General features: G+C 53.4%; 5 protein-coding genes across 5 annotated transcripts; 3 read left to right on the top strand and 2 right to left on the bottom strand.

Annotated features, from left to right (window-relative positions):
* Positions 1-246: 246 nt before the first annotated feature.
* ACET3X_000095 (uncharacterized protein) lies at positions 247-1,652 on the top strand (the record flags this gene model as incomplete). The annotated part of the gene is made up of 2 exons (XM_069448293.1): positions 247-508; positions 562-1,652. The coding sequence occupies 2 exons, from the start codon at positions 247-249 to the stop codon at positions 1,650-1,652; spliced, it is 1,353 nt and encodes a 450-aa protein (XP_069310337.1).
* Positions 1,653-4,628: 2,976 nt separating this feature from the next.
* Positions 4,629-5,652, top strand: ACET3X_000094 (uncharacterized protein; the record flags this gene model as incomplete). The annotated part of the gene is made up of 3 exons (XM_069448282.1): positions 4,629-5,138; positions 5,193-5,423; positions 5,491-5,652. 3 exons carry the CDS (start codon positions 4,629-4,631, stop codon positions 5,650-5,652), a joined length of 903 nt encoding a protein of 300 aa, XP_069310336.1.
* A 2,319-nt stretch (positions 5,653-7,971) lies between these two features.
* ACET3X_000093 (uncharacterized protein) lies at positions 7,972-10,213 on the bottom strand (the record flags this gene model as incomplete). The annotated part of the gene is made up of 4 exons (XM_069448271.1): positions 7,972-8,436; positions 8,489-8,812; positions 9,258-9,859; positions 9,928-10,213. 4 exons carry the CDS (start codon positions 10,211-10,213, stop codon positions 7,972-7,974), a joined length of 1,677 nt encoding a protein of 558 aa, XP_069310335.1.
* Positions 10,214-11,875: 1,662 nt separating this feature from the next.
* On the bottom strand, positions 11,876-14,904 carry ACET3X_000092 (uncharacterized protein; the record flags this gene model as incomplete). The annotated part of the gene is made up of 3 exons (XM_069448260.1): positions 11,876-12,712; positions 12,892-14,540; positions 14,622-14,904. The coding sequence occupies 3 exons, from the start codon at positions 14,902-14,904 to the stop codon at positions 11,876-11,878; spliced, it is 2,769 nt and encodes a 922-aa protein (XP_069310334.1).
* A 447-nt stretch (positions 14,905-15,351) lies between these two features.
* ACET3X_000091 (uncharacterized protein) lies at positions 15,352-16,638 on the top strand (the record flags this gene model as incomplete). The annotated part of the gene is made up of 1 exon (XM_069448249.1): positions 15,352-16,638. The coding sequence occupies one exon, from the start codon at positions 15,352-15,354 to the stop codon at positions 16,636-16,638; it is 1,287 nt and encodes a 428-aa protein (XP_069310333.1).
* Positions 16,639-16,905: the final 267 nt, after the last annotated feature.

Below are 16,905 nucleotides of genomic sequence, written 5' to 3'. Positions count from 1 at the left end.
TTCGCTGTGAGTACACATGTATATGCGGGACTATGCATGTTGAGAATCGCATGAGGTGGAAAACATGTCTTAGGTAAACGGTGAAGGAGCTGCGAGGCCGCCCCTGGTGATAGCGCGGAAGGCGTCTTGGCGCGGTGAGGACTGGCGCGCGTCGACATTCCGAGCTCCATCAACTTTCTTTAACCTGTCCAGACCGCGCAATCACCACCACGACACCAAATCGACGGCGCGCGAAACGACGGCATCATGAGCTCCGGGCGCCCTGTTGCCGGTGTCCACCAGGACTACATTGCGAAAATCCGGTATTCGAATGCGCTCCCTCCTCCACCATGTCCACCAAAGCTGCTCGACATTCCCAACACTGGCCTCTCGAGCGGCCAGTACACATCAGCGGGCTTTGCGTCAAGACTGGCGCGGGACCAGTCGCTGAACATTGAGGCTGATGCTGAGCTGGGAATGCCCATCGACTTGGTCGGTATCCCCAAGGTATTCGACGGAGACGAGTCTGGTAAGAACGAAGCCGAGGCGCAAACGTCTCGCAGCGACTAACGCGCCACATAGCTATCCAGGCCATGCCTCACCCGCCACCGCTCAGCACCGCAGACCGGGCGCTGATGCGACCGCCGAACCAGCTCGGCAAGACGCAGACCAATGCCTCGGGCGCGACCTTCCTGCGACGAACAGAATACGTCACGTCAAGCACAACCGGCGGCTCCAAATTCGAGTCGAGCAACTCGTCCAACACGATGCGCCTGCGACGGAAGCGAAAGCAGGTCGAGACGTCACTCGACGATCCCACAAACATCGCCCGACACATCCTCAAGAGCTTCAACATCGCCTACCCAGCCGACGCCTACAACGGCCAAGACAGCGCCGACAACCTGCGAGCCGCAGAATCAACGCCCGAAGAGCGCCTGGCATGGAACAAGCCCAAGCACCCCAGAAACCCCAACCTGACCCTGGTCGACTCGTACCCCCTTCTGCCCGACTGGGACGCCATGCCCGACACGGGCGGCTACATGGTCTTCAAATTCACAGCGCCGCCCATCAACAACCCGCTCGACCCCTCGTACGACCCACGTCTCGACGTCGCCCTCCTGCGTCCCGCCGGCCAGACGATCCAAGACCAAGAAAAGTACATGGAAGACCGCGAAGCGCACCGCCTGGACCCGACAGTCTCGCCCCCGATCCCGCGCTGGCAGTTTGAATACTTTTTGCCTGCAGACAAGAGCAAGGTCCGGGGCATCAAACGCAACTTTACCACGCACGACCCCAACAACGAAGCCGACATCGACTTTGATATTGCCGAGGATGACGAGGGCCAGCCGCGCAAGTGCTTCAAGTACGATAACGTGCGTACGTACGAGACGAGCCAGCAGGTGGGCGATCCGTCGGATACGTATGGCGACGTGGTGGCGCTGGCGCTGCATGATCCGGAGAAACATGAGGGAGAGAGGCTGAGGGATAGCAAGATGCAGCGTGCGGCGTACTTTTATCCCATCACGCAGAGGACGTCGTTGAGGCCGAGACGGCCGGGTAGGATCGATATGACGGAGGAGCAGCCAAAGGTTGATATTATTGAGGCGGCGGGCAAGGAGCCCGAGGGCGAGGCGAGGCAGGGGTATAGGAAGAGGGCTGAGGGGATTGAGTAGTTCATGGGGCGTGGGGAGGAGGCTATGAGGACGGGGCTGTGAAGAGGCTGTGAGGAGGCTGTGAGGGTGCTTTTGAGTACGTATCCCGTTTCTCAACCTTGGGATACAGCAGCGTTGAGGGTCTAAAAGATTGAAGATATTTGGTATTCGTCATCTTCATCATCATCAGCGTCGGCGTTTGTGAGGCCTACGGAGTGTGTAAGAATAGGGTATCGATCGTGACATATACGGGAATCTATTTGAAAAGATATTTGTTCATTCGGTATTGGTTTGCTTTATTCTAGAGAGCTTGTGTGACAGGTCTGTCCCGGGCAAGGACAATCAAAGCAATACCTTTAACTCTCGATACCTTCTCTATATCTCCTCTAACGAATGACATGTCGTATCCTGCGTACGATAGTAACTACTTCTTCTCTCCCAACCTTCCAACCTCCCACTATCCGTCCAGCCTCATCTTGGAGGCTTTCAACTAAAACAGCCTCAAAACAGGTGGTTTACTCTTTGTCTCCTCCACTTCCAACTCAAAACTTCTTCCACGCTATGAAGGCGACTAGCGCCACGACTAGCGCCACGACGAAGGCGCCAACGGTGCTACACTCAACGATACGTTTCCATACAGTACCTATGGTGGAACGTTGATTCGGTTTTCGAAGCTCTTCCATCATCTCCTCATGCTTTTCCTCACTGGGTCGCCTTTCCCTGGGGCTTGGTTCAACTGCGTGGTCGGATCGTTCAAGAATCCTGGTTTGGAATTCATCATCAGTGACCGTTCTACTGTTCCTGGGGCTGCCCAAATCAACGCCTCTGAAATACGCTGGTTCCTGCTTAATAGGCCTCGGGACTGTATAGTTAGCGCGGTAGAGGTAGCGCCTCTTAGGCATGTTGCAGACTACCTAGGCACCCAGGGCGGGTGGCGAGACGCGTGACGCGAATTTACTCACGTCGATGTCTATGAAGTGTTTACAGCCCTCCCAGCAACACTCCAGTAACAAGTCGTGAAGAGACGACCACAGTGCAACACCCTCTGTCCTTCTTCCTTCCCCGTGTCGCTCCTAACAACGTCCAACGCCGCCTTTCTGAGAACGAAATGTTTTTTTTTCAGAGTTGTCGTGTTTGAAGGCTGTCCTACTCGCGCTGTCAGCACGACTTTTGTGCGATGCGGGGCCTCGATCGGTCAGCACGACCTCTGGGCCGTTGCCGTTGCCCACTATGGGCACCCATCAAGGGTCCAATCATGGGTACCAACAGTTACCGACTGACTGTTATGAACTAACCTGCATTCAGAAGTGCTGCAGCACGTTTTCTAGAATGTTCCAAGGTGTGTTTAGATTGGACACTGCCCTGCGGTCATCTTAGCCAAGGATACATGAAGTGTCCATGGTGTCATCGCACACTGCCCAGGTGTCGTCGTCTGCATAGTATAACGCTCGAACTTCTTCTTTCTCGCAAAACCATATCGAGGCATCTCTCTTGTGATCTACTTTCGCAATCATTCTACATATCCTGTGCTACGGGGGGGGGGAAACGGTTTGTGTCTTGGGCACATTCCATCAGGCTGAATAGATGAGGCGCAGCCTTTGCCCAAGCCTCATCGGACCACAACAGAGATGACTGCGACAACGAGTCCCACAATAGTGGCGACCCCTACGATGTTTATGAACCACTGTTTTACACCAGATTCAGACAGGACGACAAGACTGATCAGTTGCTGAGGCCTTGGTGGCAGTGACTGGTTGTTGTAGGAACTGGCGTGAAATGATGGGTGAGTGTAGGCGCGCTGCGGTAGAACATGTGTAGGTAGTGTAGAGTCGATATTGGTCCCCTGTAGTATTTCGGATTTGTCGTCAACCAGTTTGGCTGTCGTAGAAGGATACCGCATGGCACTGCGATACGACGCTTAAAGCGTCTGCAATAGCTTAGTCTGACGTACAGCCAATCAGGTTTCAAGACTATACCAATATAAACTACACTACTTACAGTGACAGATCTCGACTTGTACTGTCATCCCATGTTCAGCAATAAATTCCAAAGTAAAACCAAGTGTGAGCTCTTGACACGTGTGTCTGTTCGTCTCGTCATGCTGAGTACTTGCGCGGCGTTGAGCTTGATATATTTCGACATCTTCCAACACAATGTTGTGGTGAGGTGAGGCATCAGATGGTGATGGTGGTGGGTCATTGCTGCTCGCTGCCGGCGTGGTTCCTCTCCGATCGCCTCCGCTTTAGCTCGCTGCGGTCGTATTAGTCTACCGACTGACGCAGCTAGACCTCACTCAGCAACAAACTTACTACGCGGTTCCTCACATATACACGACAAACTAGATAATATTCATGTCTTGGGTTTGATGTGTAAAAGGCTGAAAGCGACTATGCAGTTTTCCAACTTCAATGCACCGGGTGAGTTCTGACATTCGTGAGGACATCTGGCGTGGCGTCTATTATGTTGCAATCCGTCCATCCACATACAGTTGTAGACTAAATAGTACAGATAAAAATGCGAAGAGTCATTGTTAACCCAGATTCCGGGACTACTCTACATGCGCCCTTCGTATCTGCGATGGTAGGAGACCTGCGGGTTGTTGAAGTCTCATGACGTCATTTCACGCCAGCTGAATCCTCACAACAACCGCGTGATTCCGCAGCCGACATCGCAATCGCAACCGCCATTACACACAGAGGTGGTTTGGAAGGGCAGAACAACTATGTTTTATGTCCATCAGGTCAGAGTATGTGCATCGAGTACTCGACTAATATGTCCGTGCCAAACGGGCCACCCGGCGCCCTGACTCAAGCGACGCGACAGTATCGCGAATGATTGACGGATTTATCTCCCGAAGATTCGCATGCCCATCGCCGATTTAAGTCCCATGCAGTCTTCTCTCCTCTCTCGTCCTTCTCATCGTCTGCTTCTTTCTATCATCTAATTTTTAATCTTAATTTGCGGTCGCTTCAATACGCGTCGCCATTGACTTCAAACATGGCCAGTCGCGATACCTACAAGCCATCTAATGAACCATCGCACCTCGACACATCGGTAAAACTCTACGACAGTCACGAGGTTCCATCCTGGTACGCGCACAACGCCTGGATAACGACTGGCTACCGCCCCGTCACAAAATCAATACCGCTCTGCATCCGCAGCCTGTCTTACCTGCACAACGAGACCATCAACATCTACTCGCATCTTATTCCCGCCATCGTCGTGCTTTTGACCAGCTACTCTTTTGACCGCTACTTCATTAGTCGCTTCCCCCACGCGACATGGACCGACGAACTCGTGTTCCGAATCTTCCTAACCACGTCTGTGATTTGCTTTGGTACGTCCGCTGCGTATCACACGCTGATATGCCATTCTGAGACGTTCGCTTGCCTATGGGTGAGATTGGATTATGTGGCGATCATCGTTCAGATCGTAGGGAGTTTTATACCCGGAATCTACTTTGGGTTCTACTGCGAACCGAAGTTGCAGAAGGTATATTGGTCGATGGTATGTATAGGATGATACGCGATGATACATACGGTGGCTAAGAAGTACTTACAGATCGTCACACTGGGAACTTTAACAGCGACTACAGTTGTCAACCCTAGTCTTCATGGTCCGAGATGGAAAACTTTACGCCTGTCGGCCTTTGTTGCTACGGGCTTTTCGGCCTTTGCGCCGATCATCCATGGCGCGCTACTATTCCCTTACAGCCAATTTGACAAGCAAACTGGACTACGGTATTACTACCTTGAAGGTATTTTGATTATGATGGGTGTTTGGTTCTATGCGGTAAGGCAATCACGTTCATCGCCACCACATTCTTTTACAATGAAGTGTTGATTGACAGATATAACAGAATCACTTCCCAGAGTCTTGCAGACCGAAGAGATACGATATTTGGGGTGCATCACATCAGTTGTTTCACCTATTCATCGTTCTAAGCGCTATGGCGCATTACCAAGGAGTCATGAGCGCCATGGAGTGGAACTACGTGAACCAGCGCTGTCAGTGGTCGTAAGCACGCTTGTGTTCTCTCGAGCCTTCTCTTATACGCCGTTCTTCCGCAATCGCCGTCACCATACTTGCTACCTTTACCTCTCCACAATGACTACAATGGCAACGTCAACAAAAAAAAAGTAAAGATTAATGGACACAGCGAGACTCGAACTCGCATGTCCCGCATCACGACCGCCCGGCGACGGAATTATGGCGTATTCTGGCCGCGGGGCCCCCAACTCTCAAGTTCTGCGAATTTGATGCCGGGCGGCGCTAAGGCCATTGTGTGCGGGCGCCTTACCATTAGGCAATGTGTCCTGGATGTTTCTTGATGAGAGACTTGAGAGATGATAGATCAATATAGGGTAATGATAAGTGGAGTAATAGAACAGGAGAGAGTCGTGTAGGTTGGCAATGCCAAGCGGTTTATCTAGCACTTCGTATTAGAAGCGTCGAGGTAATATATTTTGCTCTATTGGCATGCATAAATCAACAATTCGCAGCGTATCTGACTAACTGTTGGCTGTGCCTCTGTCGCTCTACCGTTCCACATCCCTCATGGAACTAAGCTCGTCCATCAAAAGATCACTTTGAGAATCCTTCTGCATTCTATTTCTCTTCAGCCGTTGCCTAACAACGCCGACTTCAGCTCCTACCCCGCTGTCATTCGTTCTGATTGACACGGATTGATCAGAAGTACCGTCGATCTTCATTTGCTTCTTGATCTCGGAATCAGTGGCCAAGTTCGCCTGGCTGAGATAAGGCTCAGTAACTGCGCTTATACTTTGGGCGACGGTGTGCCAACTTTCCCAAATCAGGGTATTCTTGGTGCTTTTGATGAACAGCATGAAAACTGTGAACACGGCGACAGTGTGAATAGCTGTGGCGATCATGACTATGAGGTACGATCGTGTCGCTCCCGCAGGGTAGTTTGCAGGTCGTCCATTTCCTCCGGGCACCTGCGCTATGATGAAATCACTGCGCAAGGCGGATGTGCTATTCGGTGTACCATTGGGGACCTCAGTGAAGGCGTATTCCTGATAATCTGCAAGTATCACAGTCATCAGCATGCTTTGCAATGCTTCGGCTGGGGTCCCGCCCTCTTGGAGGATTTCTAAACCAAGTTCTCCAATATTCTTATGTGATTTAGGATACGGGTCTATGACGTCGTTTAACAGGGATATACTTGGCTGCGATCTCGCAAATTCTGAATCGGGCAGTCGCATCATACCTTCGAGGGAACCAAGAGGATAGTGGTAAGGGACTGTGCCTTCTTCAGCATCGTTGGGGATCAACCAGGATTGTGGGTGCAAAGATAAGACATTCCGCTCCTCCAGGGGAAGTACCGATGATCGAAGTAGCTGCTTCCGTACTTTATCGTAACGGTATTGGCTTCGTTCTGTGTCATAAGAGTGTGTTGACTCTTCCAGAGGCGCTTGAGAACTCGCCGATACATTGAGAAGCCAGCCATCGAACACTCGAACACAGAGACTAAAGCTCAACTTCGTCTCTGCAAAGTTGTTTCCATCCGACGAGTCCAAGGTCTGAGAGTCTTGTTTGAGATCGAGCCATTCGTTCCTAGGGTGATAATGTAGCCCTAGGGTTGTCTCATTAAAGTTTGCAAGTTCTAGCGGAGGGAACTTTGTTCTGTTGTGTACTTGTTGATGCACAAAACCTGTGTAGTTGATCAAGAGGAACGGGATTGAAAAAGATGGAATAACACTCTCTTCGTCTCCAACAGCGAAGGATGTAAGAAGGTCCATATCGAAAGGAAGTTCAAACTCGCAAACGGTTAGATCCCAGGCTGAGGTAAGTTGCACCAAGTAGAGAGCAGTCATATGTAGCGTCCGATAATAATCCCACATAAAGTTACTTGACAGCTGACAACTGAAACGGTTTGGCTCCAGGGCTTTAAAAGGAGTTTCAGTCTGGAGGATCGGTAGCAGGTCGTCTGAGACTGATATATCTCCGGTAATCATTCCGCCGTATACATCGGTATCGCTAACGCGAGTATTTGTGACATTTGGCCTGACGCATATCGTGCGCGCATCGATGACAGGGGCTGGACCTTCGTAAGCTTGTATGAAGGTCCGAGATTGAGTATCACGAAAAGGCAAAAGCGCTCTCATCGTGAAACCTGTATCTGAGTATCCTCGTGACCCATCAGCGGAGTCGTTTTTGGTATATTCTGCAAAAACAGGCCATGGACGCGGAGCGCTTTGCCAGCCGTCTTCCGGATGTCCACTTCTTTGGTTATCGGGAAGAACGAATGCGTAAGGTGCAAGAACAATGTTTAGGTCGTTATTATGCCTGACAGCTTCCAAAAGATCTTGATATAAACCTACCTTGGAATAAAGCCAGCGTTCACATCAGCCAGCAGGATCGTCGATGTGAACTGAAGGGACACGGTAGTGACCGATATGATGACCGCAAATGCAATAAGCAACCAGTCTTTTCTGTTGCGCCCAAGTCTGGTGTGTGCTAGTAATGCATATGGCGCAGCTGACGAAGACCGCATCAAAGAAAGCGGGACGAGATCCGGCAGGGTGACTCCGGCGGTGCTTTCGAGCGCAATGGCGGCAAGCATGGATGATGCAACACCGGCTTGCATAGTGCTTGATGTTCGAAGCACGACAGCGGCAATAGCGATGGATCTTGTCATCCAACCAGAGAGAGCAATGTATTTCCATGTCTTGTTCCCACTTGCGGTGAACCAGAGGAAAGTGATGTAGATGATGAATGCCGCAGTTCCAAAGATGCTCAGGACAAGTAGGGTGCAAGGTAACTTGCCAATTCTGCGCACAATCTGCGTGATGTCTTGTTAGGGTGCTTGCATACTAGGTGCGCGGTGTACGTACTGTTGCTGGCTGCCCAAGAGACATCCCAGCCTTATGGACAGGGACTGTGAATGTTCGGACACCTTCGTCCTTGTGCTGCTGCCTAGAGTTAATTGAACCTTCGCTTGCCACTCTGTCGCTCTGATCTTCATTCTGTTGTGTAGAATCGACCGAAGGCTTGCTCGCCGCGCTGACGTCCTGGGCTCCATAGAGCTGTATAGAGATGGACGAATTCCTGCTTGTCGTGCGAATATTCTCATCTGTTTGCAGTGGTGCAGGGCCGTCTCGGTCTTCGCTGGCCCGTAGAGCATCATAGCGTGATGACATGCTGTACGGGGGCACGAACTGGAGTTGCAAAATTGTGAGAAGATGAAGGAGAGGAGTGACAGTGTGGGTTCAGCCTGCTCTTAGTCTATTGCATCCATAAGACGACAGATGCGCCAAGACCGCAAGGCTAGGTAAGCACCCCCGAGGAGTAAAGTCGAACACCCTACTCAGACAGCCAACCGAAAGGCGTTCGAATTTACCCTCCGGGGGCGTGATACTGCAGCGATAACATCCAACCCACTTCTTGTCAGCTGATTGGCGGTACTGGAGACTAGTTGAATCCTACAAGTGTAACACGCAACCAATCCATCTTTCCCGCCCCCACACGAAGAACGCCCAAAACCATACGCCCCCGCCACAACATGCCCGCCTACGCCACCATCCTCCTCTTCATCCACTCCCCGAAACCGCCCTCGGCAACACTCTTACTAAACGCAATCCAAAACGCCTGTTTCTCACTCACAGGACTAGCACACCTCTCCACTATCGCCTTGACATTAATGCTCTCCAGTCCCTTGATCGCCATAACCTGCTCCGCCCACTCCAAATCCATGCCACCAAAATCCCCACCACCCCGCGAACCGCCAAGCCACTCATTCTTCATGCGCAGCATAGTATCGAAATCGCTGGGCAGAATGGGCGTAATGGACTCCCAGCCGTGATCGGGTTTGCCGGCGATGACGTTCAGGGTAAGACGGCGCAGGGAAACAGGAGCAGGGATCTCGGTCCCGTCGAGAGCGGATTGCGGTGGTGTGGCAAGGTATTCGAATAGATTTGCCCATTCTGCGCGATCGAATTCTTTGCTGTATGGCAGCGCCTTCTTCGTTACGCTGAGATGGCGTAAGGCAGTACGGCTTCTGGGTGTCAGGTCGGAAAGGAAGGGTACTGCGGCTTCGATGCTGGTGTGGAAGGAGAAAGTGTAGGTCGAGTAGAGGATTTTGCTTGCTTCGGCGTGGATTTGGCGATTGAGAGATAGCAGAGAGGGCACGGTTTGGCGGAGGTGTGATGTGTAGGGGGAGAGGAGGACGCGGTATGTTGTTGGTGTTGTGGTTGTTAGGAAGGGACCTGCAAATTCATTAGCACATTGCCCAGTCTCTATTACAGATTTCCACTCGAGTTGCTTGCCAACGTACCGGTTCTGATATGGTATGTACTCCTCCGTCTCCACGTCCTCGGACCTTGCACTCCTAACCATGGATCCATAGTGCGTACGCTCAAGGTACACGGATCATTATTTGTATCTTCGGAGAGGTAGGTGTGGAAGTCGGGAATCAGGTTCGCGACGGAGGTTCCGTTTCCGGTCGAGGGCGTCTTCGATGGCAGGAGTAGGTACTCGTATATCATGAGGCGAATCTCGAAAGGAAGACGGAGTAGTGGCGATGCTGAGATAGCGTCGGCTTGGTAGGACGTGGACTCCATGGCAGTAGATGTTTGCCAGAAACTCGAGTTCTGGCACGATATATATTGTAGGTGCAAGAGGTGAGAAGACGTGTCGAATTGCTTCCCGGATGCTGGGTAATCTTCTCTTCTTAAATTACGGTCGTCAGCGCTTCTCACGTCCTGCAATTGACCCGTGTCACTCCAGCTGACTACACGTTGTTCCAAGTCAATCAAGAGAGACACCACGACGTATACGGTTCAGTTCAAAAAGAAAAGATAGAATCAATCAGCGTTCCGGGAGGTTTCTTGCGAGCGACCCAGAGACCATCAAGGTATCGCAAAGTCGAAGTTTAGGAAAACAGCGCGTACCCGCCAGAAAATAAATTCCGAAAGCACCATGATGACCCTGACGCATGAGTCGAGGGAACTTTACCTAGCAAAGTAAGACGCCCAAGTGCTATCCCCGTAAACGGTTTAGTCGTGGATCATAGCGACAGTAGTGCCGAGATAGAGGTCTTGAGTGGAATATCGTTCCGAGCATGCTTGGGCGTTATCGCGTCGAGATTGTTAGCGGTGAGCAAACACCGGCCGACGGTATTGTCTTATTGCGCTGCCTGTGCCCTTCTTGTACGGCCGTACTCTCTTTGTCTTGTATAGAGCATGGCTTGCTGTTATGCGAAGATGCGGATCCGAGCAACGACACCCGCCCTGCTGGATAACCTGCAAGAGTACGTACTACAAACCTCTCGCAATATCGCGTCGACACAGCATGATATCGCGCCAGGCCCTGATAACGCTGCCCGAGGGCGCCGAGACGGGCTTGCGATCTAGTATAAACACCTGGGCAGTCTTCTATCGGGCCTTTCGGAAATGACTCGGAATACATGCCCCAGGCCCATGTGCGTATGTCATAGCGCGGCTGCTGGTCAAGGAAAAGGGAGAAATTTCTGGGCTAGGCCGCCAGACTTGCGTCAACGTTGCGTGAGCAAGCAGGCAAGAATTGTTCAAAGGAAAGAAGTGGAGGCAGGATCGCCGGATTCTCGGCCAGGAAAGGTACGTACCTGCAGCTCGCTAAAAGCCATTTGCCAAGCTTTCAAGCGTAACATGTGAACCACTCGAGTACCTTGCTCGTCACGGCCTCAACAAGCACACGTACTAGTATTATCAAGGTCAAGATGGAAGCGCAAAATTGCTTCATGTTCAATGATATGCATTGCTCAGCTGTAGTAGCAGCTCAACTGTGAACGCCATCGAGCTACCTTGATCTGCTCTTTGCCCCCTTTAGTCCCTAACCATACCCTAACACAGTTTCCTTCTCAAAGTACCGGAGAAGGAAAAAAGCCGACTACACGCAAAATCAGACAAACAAGAATCTTTTTGACTTTAACCCTCCCTTGCGGATTTAAACGCCTCGCGACTGAGCACGTAAATAACCAATGGCATGACCTGGACCTAGAAAAAGAGAGGATGCAAGAGAGGAACAAGAGAGAAGAAAGGAGATTGTCATAATACAAAATCTGAGGCCTATCAAGCGTATCATGTAAACATGCTTTTTCGTGCCATCAGTCAACTCAAAACGGACGTGAGAAAGAAAAGAATGACCCCTTGTCGTACAAGCTCGTCATGATGATATGAATAGGCCATATCCTTCTTAACAACGTGTCAAGTCTCTCAAACGTCTGGACTTTGCAGGAGACGGATTTAGTGCTGGCCGTAGTTTCCGCCCCAGCCTCCGCGGTTGTAGCTACCGCCGTATCCCCCGAACCCGCCGTAGTTGCCATAGCCGCTCTGCTGCTGGTGGCTACCGGAGTTCTGGTGGCCTAGACCACCGAGACCACCGTACTGGCTGTTGCCAAGGTGGTTCGGGTAGTTGCCGTAGCCTTGCTGAGGGTGTTGGGGTCCGCCCTGTCCGGGAGTGCTCTGGTTAGCGGAACCGGGGCGACCGGGCTGAGCACCGAGAGCCGACGGGCTGGGTCCGCCGCTCTTGTAGTCGTTGGAGGGCTTTAGGGCATCGTCGTTCAAGCCCTGGCTGCCCGACTGTCCATAAGAGGTTTGGTGGAAGTTACCTGGTCGAGTAAAGGTGTCGGGAATGGCACCAAATCCAGCAGCAGCAGAGTTGGCAGTGGCGCTGGGGTTCTGAGATGCCCCAGAAGCTGAGCGACCGTAGTCACCGAAGCCTGCGCCCATACCACTGCCGCGATCATGGAGCGAAGAAGCGCCGAAGCCTCCTGCATTGGCGGGCGAAGCCGAGTGCTGGTCGAACGAAGCTTGGGGAGACATGCCGTAGTGCTGGGGTTGACCGTACATGCCGCCCTTTCCAAAAGATCCATAGCCTGCTCCTCCCTGGCCGTAACCACCGAATTGGTTCATGTAGTTAGCATAGTAGGGGCTGCCATAGTACGGGTGGTTGTACGGGTAGCCTGCACCGTGGCCATGCTGTGCGTGCTGGCCTTGGGCGCCATGTCCCTGGCCTGCCATAGCAGCCGGGTTGGGAGTGTTGTGGCCGCTGTTCTGAGCGTCACCGTAACGGCTCTGAGACTGGAAATATTGTTAGCACAGGATGATAAAAGGAAATGGAAATCTGCATTAGCTACTGTCCTTACTCTGTTCGTATCGTATGCCTTTTCCGCCTCGAGCGACTCATTCAGATGAGACAGTCGAATTCGTTCGGCATAACGATCGTTCATGAGTTTGGCGAGCGTACCAGGTTCACTTACCTGTGGGATCTGACTCTGCGAGTAAGCCGAGTCAGTAGGTCCGGAGCCGAATGCGCTGCCAGTACGCTGCTGCGCAGAACCGGCTTCCTGCTGGCTTTGCGCAATGGGCTGACCGTAGCTTCCATAGTAGTTCTGGTATTGCGAGCGTTGCTCGGAAGTAAGGTAGTTGGAGGGGTAGCTGTCTGGGGCGGACGAGAAAGCACCAGGCTGAGACGGGGCCTGGCTTTGACCGGGGTAGTCGTAGTTCTGCGACTGCGAGTGGTTCGATGCTGGGATCTGCTGGCCAAATGGATCGTATGGCTTCTGCGGTGGTGCGGAAGCCTCCGAGTGAATGCCTGGCTGACCATACCTAGCAAACTGGTTGTAGGGCTGGTTGGACTGAGATCCTTGGTTCTGCATAGCCTGGGACCCAATGGGGTTCGAGGGAGACTGCTGCAGGCTGGGTTGGTGTTGGGGGACGGGAGGGAGTCCAGGGGCCTGCTTTGGTGTAGGGGCGGACTCCTGTTGGGGAGCAGCATCCTGAGATGCTTGGCGAGGAGCGGGAGGGAGGGAAGTCTTGGGCTGGGTAATGGGCGAGTGTTGGGGTGGCTGAGTCCTGGTCTCTGCCTCTTCCCTGTCTTCGTCGACATCAGGATCCGAGCCTTCGCCCAGTCCCATGCTGCCGAACTGGACTGCGGCCCTGTCTACGGCGTGGTTTCCGGGCATGACGACTGCCTCCTGCTGCTCAATCAACCTCCTCTGGAAGCTTGCGCTTCGGTGTGGGGTGCCAGAAGTCGCCTTCAGTGCGGTCGTCTGGAATCCTCCAATGGCGGGGCGGCCAATTGGTGCTTGTGTAGGACCATTCAATGGGGTCGCTACTGCACTTCCGATATCCTTTGAGCTCGCAACAGTGCTGAAAACTGTCTCGGTTGGGGGTGGATGGGACTCGTCGGGCAGATGCTCCACATTCTCCTGTGTAAGCTGATCTTCAGAGGGTGTGATGTTGACGTCAGGGGCAGCGTCGTCCTCGCTCTTGTCCGGCGTCATCTTGGACGTGTCTTCGGCGGTGATTGGCGGGGTCTCGACAGCTTCGTCTGCCACAGGGGGTATAGGCAGTTCTTCAGCCTGCACGGCGGGCTCTTGGGCAACTTGGTGGGCGGGCGTCTCGTCGGGTTCTGGCGCAGACACTTCGGGGGCTGGGGCAGCGGCAGGCTTTGGTGCTGCCTTGGGAACGGCGGGGACAGGCTTGGGCGCGGCGAACATGCTCGCCCACGTCTTCTTCGCGGCTGTCAGGCCAGCCTCTACAACGGGCTTTATGGCTTCGGGAGTCGCTTCGGGAGCATGTACAGTTTCGTCGTCCTTGGTGGTCTCCTTGGACTCTTCTAGGACGGTGGGCGTGTCCCACGCAGAGGACTCGGTAGTCGGGACTGATCCAGCAGCCGCTCGAGGTCCATTGGCGGCACCTCCACGACCGCCTCGAATTCCGCCGCGACCACGATCAGTGCCTCGTCCGCCACGGCCTCCACGACCGCTGTCGACACCACGACGGGCTCCGTCAGGCCGGCCGCGCAGACTCGACGCGCCATCGATGGGCACGACGTTTTCCTTGGCCTTGGAGCGGGACCTGTCCTTTGCTTTCTTTGGGACTTCTGAGAATTGCGAGACGGCGCCTGTAGCGAATTAGTCTTGTTTCTACCGCGTGCATGAATTACGTGATGCGGGCGCAGGGCACGTGGCAGGGTCGCGCTTACCCTCACTGATCTTCTCGATGGTGGTTTGCAGGTCGCCGTCAGATTCTTCGATTGCGAGGACGAGATCGGCGTCGGTCCAGTCGGGGAAGAGCTCCTTGAGTGTGGACAGCTGTGACTGGTAGCGCTTCTTAAGCTCGCCAAGTTCGCCTTGGTCTGCGGATGTGTCAATGTTGGAGGATGCGCTGTCGCCGTTGGTCTTTCTGGGGCCTCGAGAGCCGTATGACGCCCTGCCGCCGCGGGCAGAGCTCCTGCCTCGCGCAGGCCGAGATGGTGCTTCAGACATTGGATCTGTGTGATGTGAGGGCAAGCCGCGGGGGACTTTGGTGTGAGTGTTGTTGTGGGCGGATTGGGGGGCAGGCGAGGTGATGATGTAGAGGGAGGAGTAAAGTTGGGGAAACAGCTAAAGGGAAGCGACCACGTCGGCTTGGCGCTAGGGCTTCCGATGGCTGAGGGCGCGGCAGAGTCGCGTTGACGGGGGCTGAGACAGGCCGTTGTTTGTGCAGGAGTGAGGTGAGGGCTGAAGGTCAATTGCTCGCCCACCACCTGGAGCATCCTGTCTCAGCCTGCCATGATGCGCGCGTTAAACCCGTCACGTGCGCATAAGGCGGCACCTTCCCGAACGGCCTGGTCCACCCTCGTCATCCGCCTCACTCCACCCGCCCAGACACCGCCGACGACGACGTCTGACGGCCACACCAACACCAACACACACCACTACCAGCACGGCGCCATGCAGTCCTCTGCGGGCAAGCGCGTACTCAGCACCCTCGCCTCCAAGATCCATCCCCAGCTGCCCCTTTCGCCGCGAGAGTCGCAGCAACTGCTCAACTTGCTGACCAACTCCTTCCGCACCCATCTCGACCACGCCCACCCCCTCGCCCCCTCCGAAAGCCACCAGAAGAAACCGACTCGAGAGCTGGCCCTCAGCAATGGCCGGCGCAATTCCTCTTCCATCCGCCAGACGTCGTCATATGACTCAGCATCGCAGCACATCGACTCCATCTTGAACAACCCTCTTCTCGCTGTGAAGCCCCGGCGGAGAGGAGCAGGCTCGGCTGCTATCGACGTCATGAGAGAACCCATGAACTGGTTCGTCGATGAGATAGCTGCAGGAACCGCCACTCTGCCAAAAGCCGCCGTGTGTCTCGAGGTGCTCGAGAAAACCAAGAACCAAAGGCCCTCGAGACTTGAGAACGGAAGGTCGCCTGCAGCGGTGCTCGTTGAATGGCTCCAGACTAGTAATCTCGAAAACACAAAGCAGTTCCTCGACATGTCAGTCAAATCTCGGCGCGGCACTGTATTTCTAAACAGACTGGTGGCTCTGCTGCTAGCCGAAGGTGAGACTACAGCACTCTGGCGCTGGTTCATTCGATCAAACGAACGACGCGCAAAAGATACTGGACTGGACATGGCACGGATAGCAAATTTCAGACAACAACTACTGGCCAAGATGGTTGTATTCTCGGCGGACAACAAAGACGTTGTTAGCAGTATGAATGTTTTCATGCAAGCGTTCCGCCTACTCGAGAACGCAGGATACCAAGAAGCTTTAGATATGCTGAGACCTGCAGGTGGTCACCTTGTAAACCTGATCATCTACAATCCCGACCATTCAATACCGCCGCCATTATACCAGGAATTCCTGCTGTCATCCACCTACTGGTTTGGAGATTGGAGTCGAGCCGTCCAGTCCATGCTCTCGCTGCACCACCCTACACAACCTAGCGCAAATCCTGGCCTCGAATTCATCCAGGACCCTGCTGGCGCTATCAAACACGTAAACGCATCTCGGGGTCGACGCAATTTCCTGGTTCAACTGTGCCTAGGGGTCGCCCGGCAGCTGATGGAGCAAGAAAACTTTGCGGAAGCGCAGAGCGTTATGGAGTTTACAAAAGAGCACTTTCCCGAAATAGTGTTACCAAAGCAAGCAATCGTGCAGCAGCAAACGGCAGAACAGCAAAGAGTGAGCAGGGAGAGGAGAAATCTGGAACTACTGGATCGTCTGGTCCTGACTTGAACGGCTCTTTATGCACTATTGTACGAATTCTACGTGACTGCGACAGGATCGCAGTTGTTGTTGGGAGGGTGTGCCGTATATACGAATCCTCGTGTGAATAGGCCTGATGGTAGCGCACCGGTGGCCTGGGCGTGCGGGGCGACGCCGTTGCTGGGCAGGCGTCATATCACGCGAACACGGGATCGGCGAACACGATATGCAAAATGTATGCAAACATGAAATAATAAATGTCACGATCTCTCATGATCGATGCCATTGCTCTGCGAG

Source organism: Alternaria dauci, chromosome 1, assembly GCF_042100115.1.
Source record: "Alternaria dauci strain A2016 chromosome 1, whole genome shotgun sequence".
Lineage (NCBI taxonomy): Eukaryota > Fungi > Ascomycota > Dothideomycetes > Pleosporales > Pleosporaceae > Alternaria > Alternaria dauci.
Note: the sequence above shows the minus strand (reverse complement) of the source record. Positions and strands in the feature narration are given on the sequence as shown.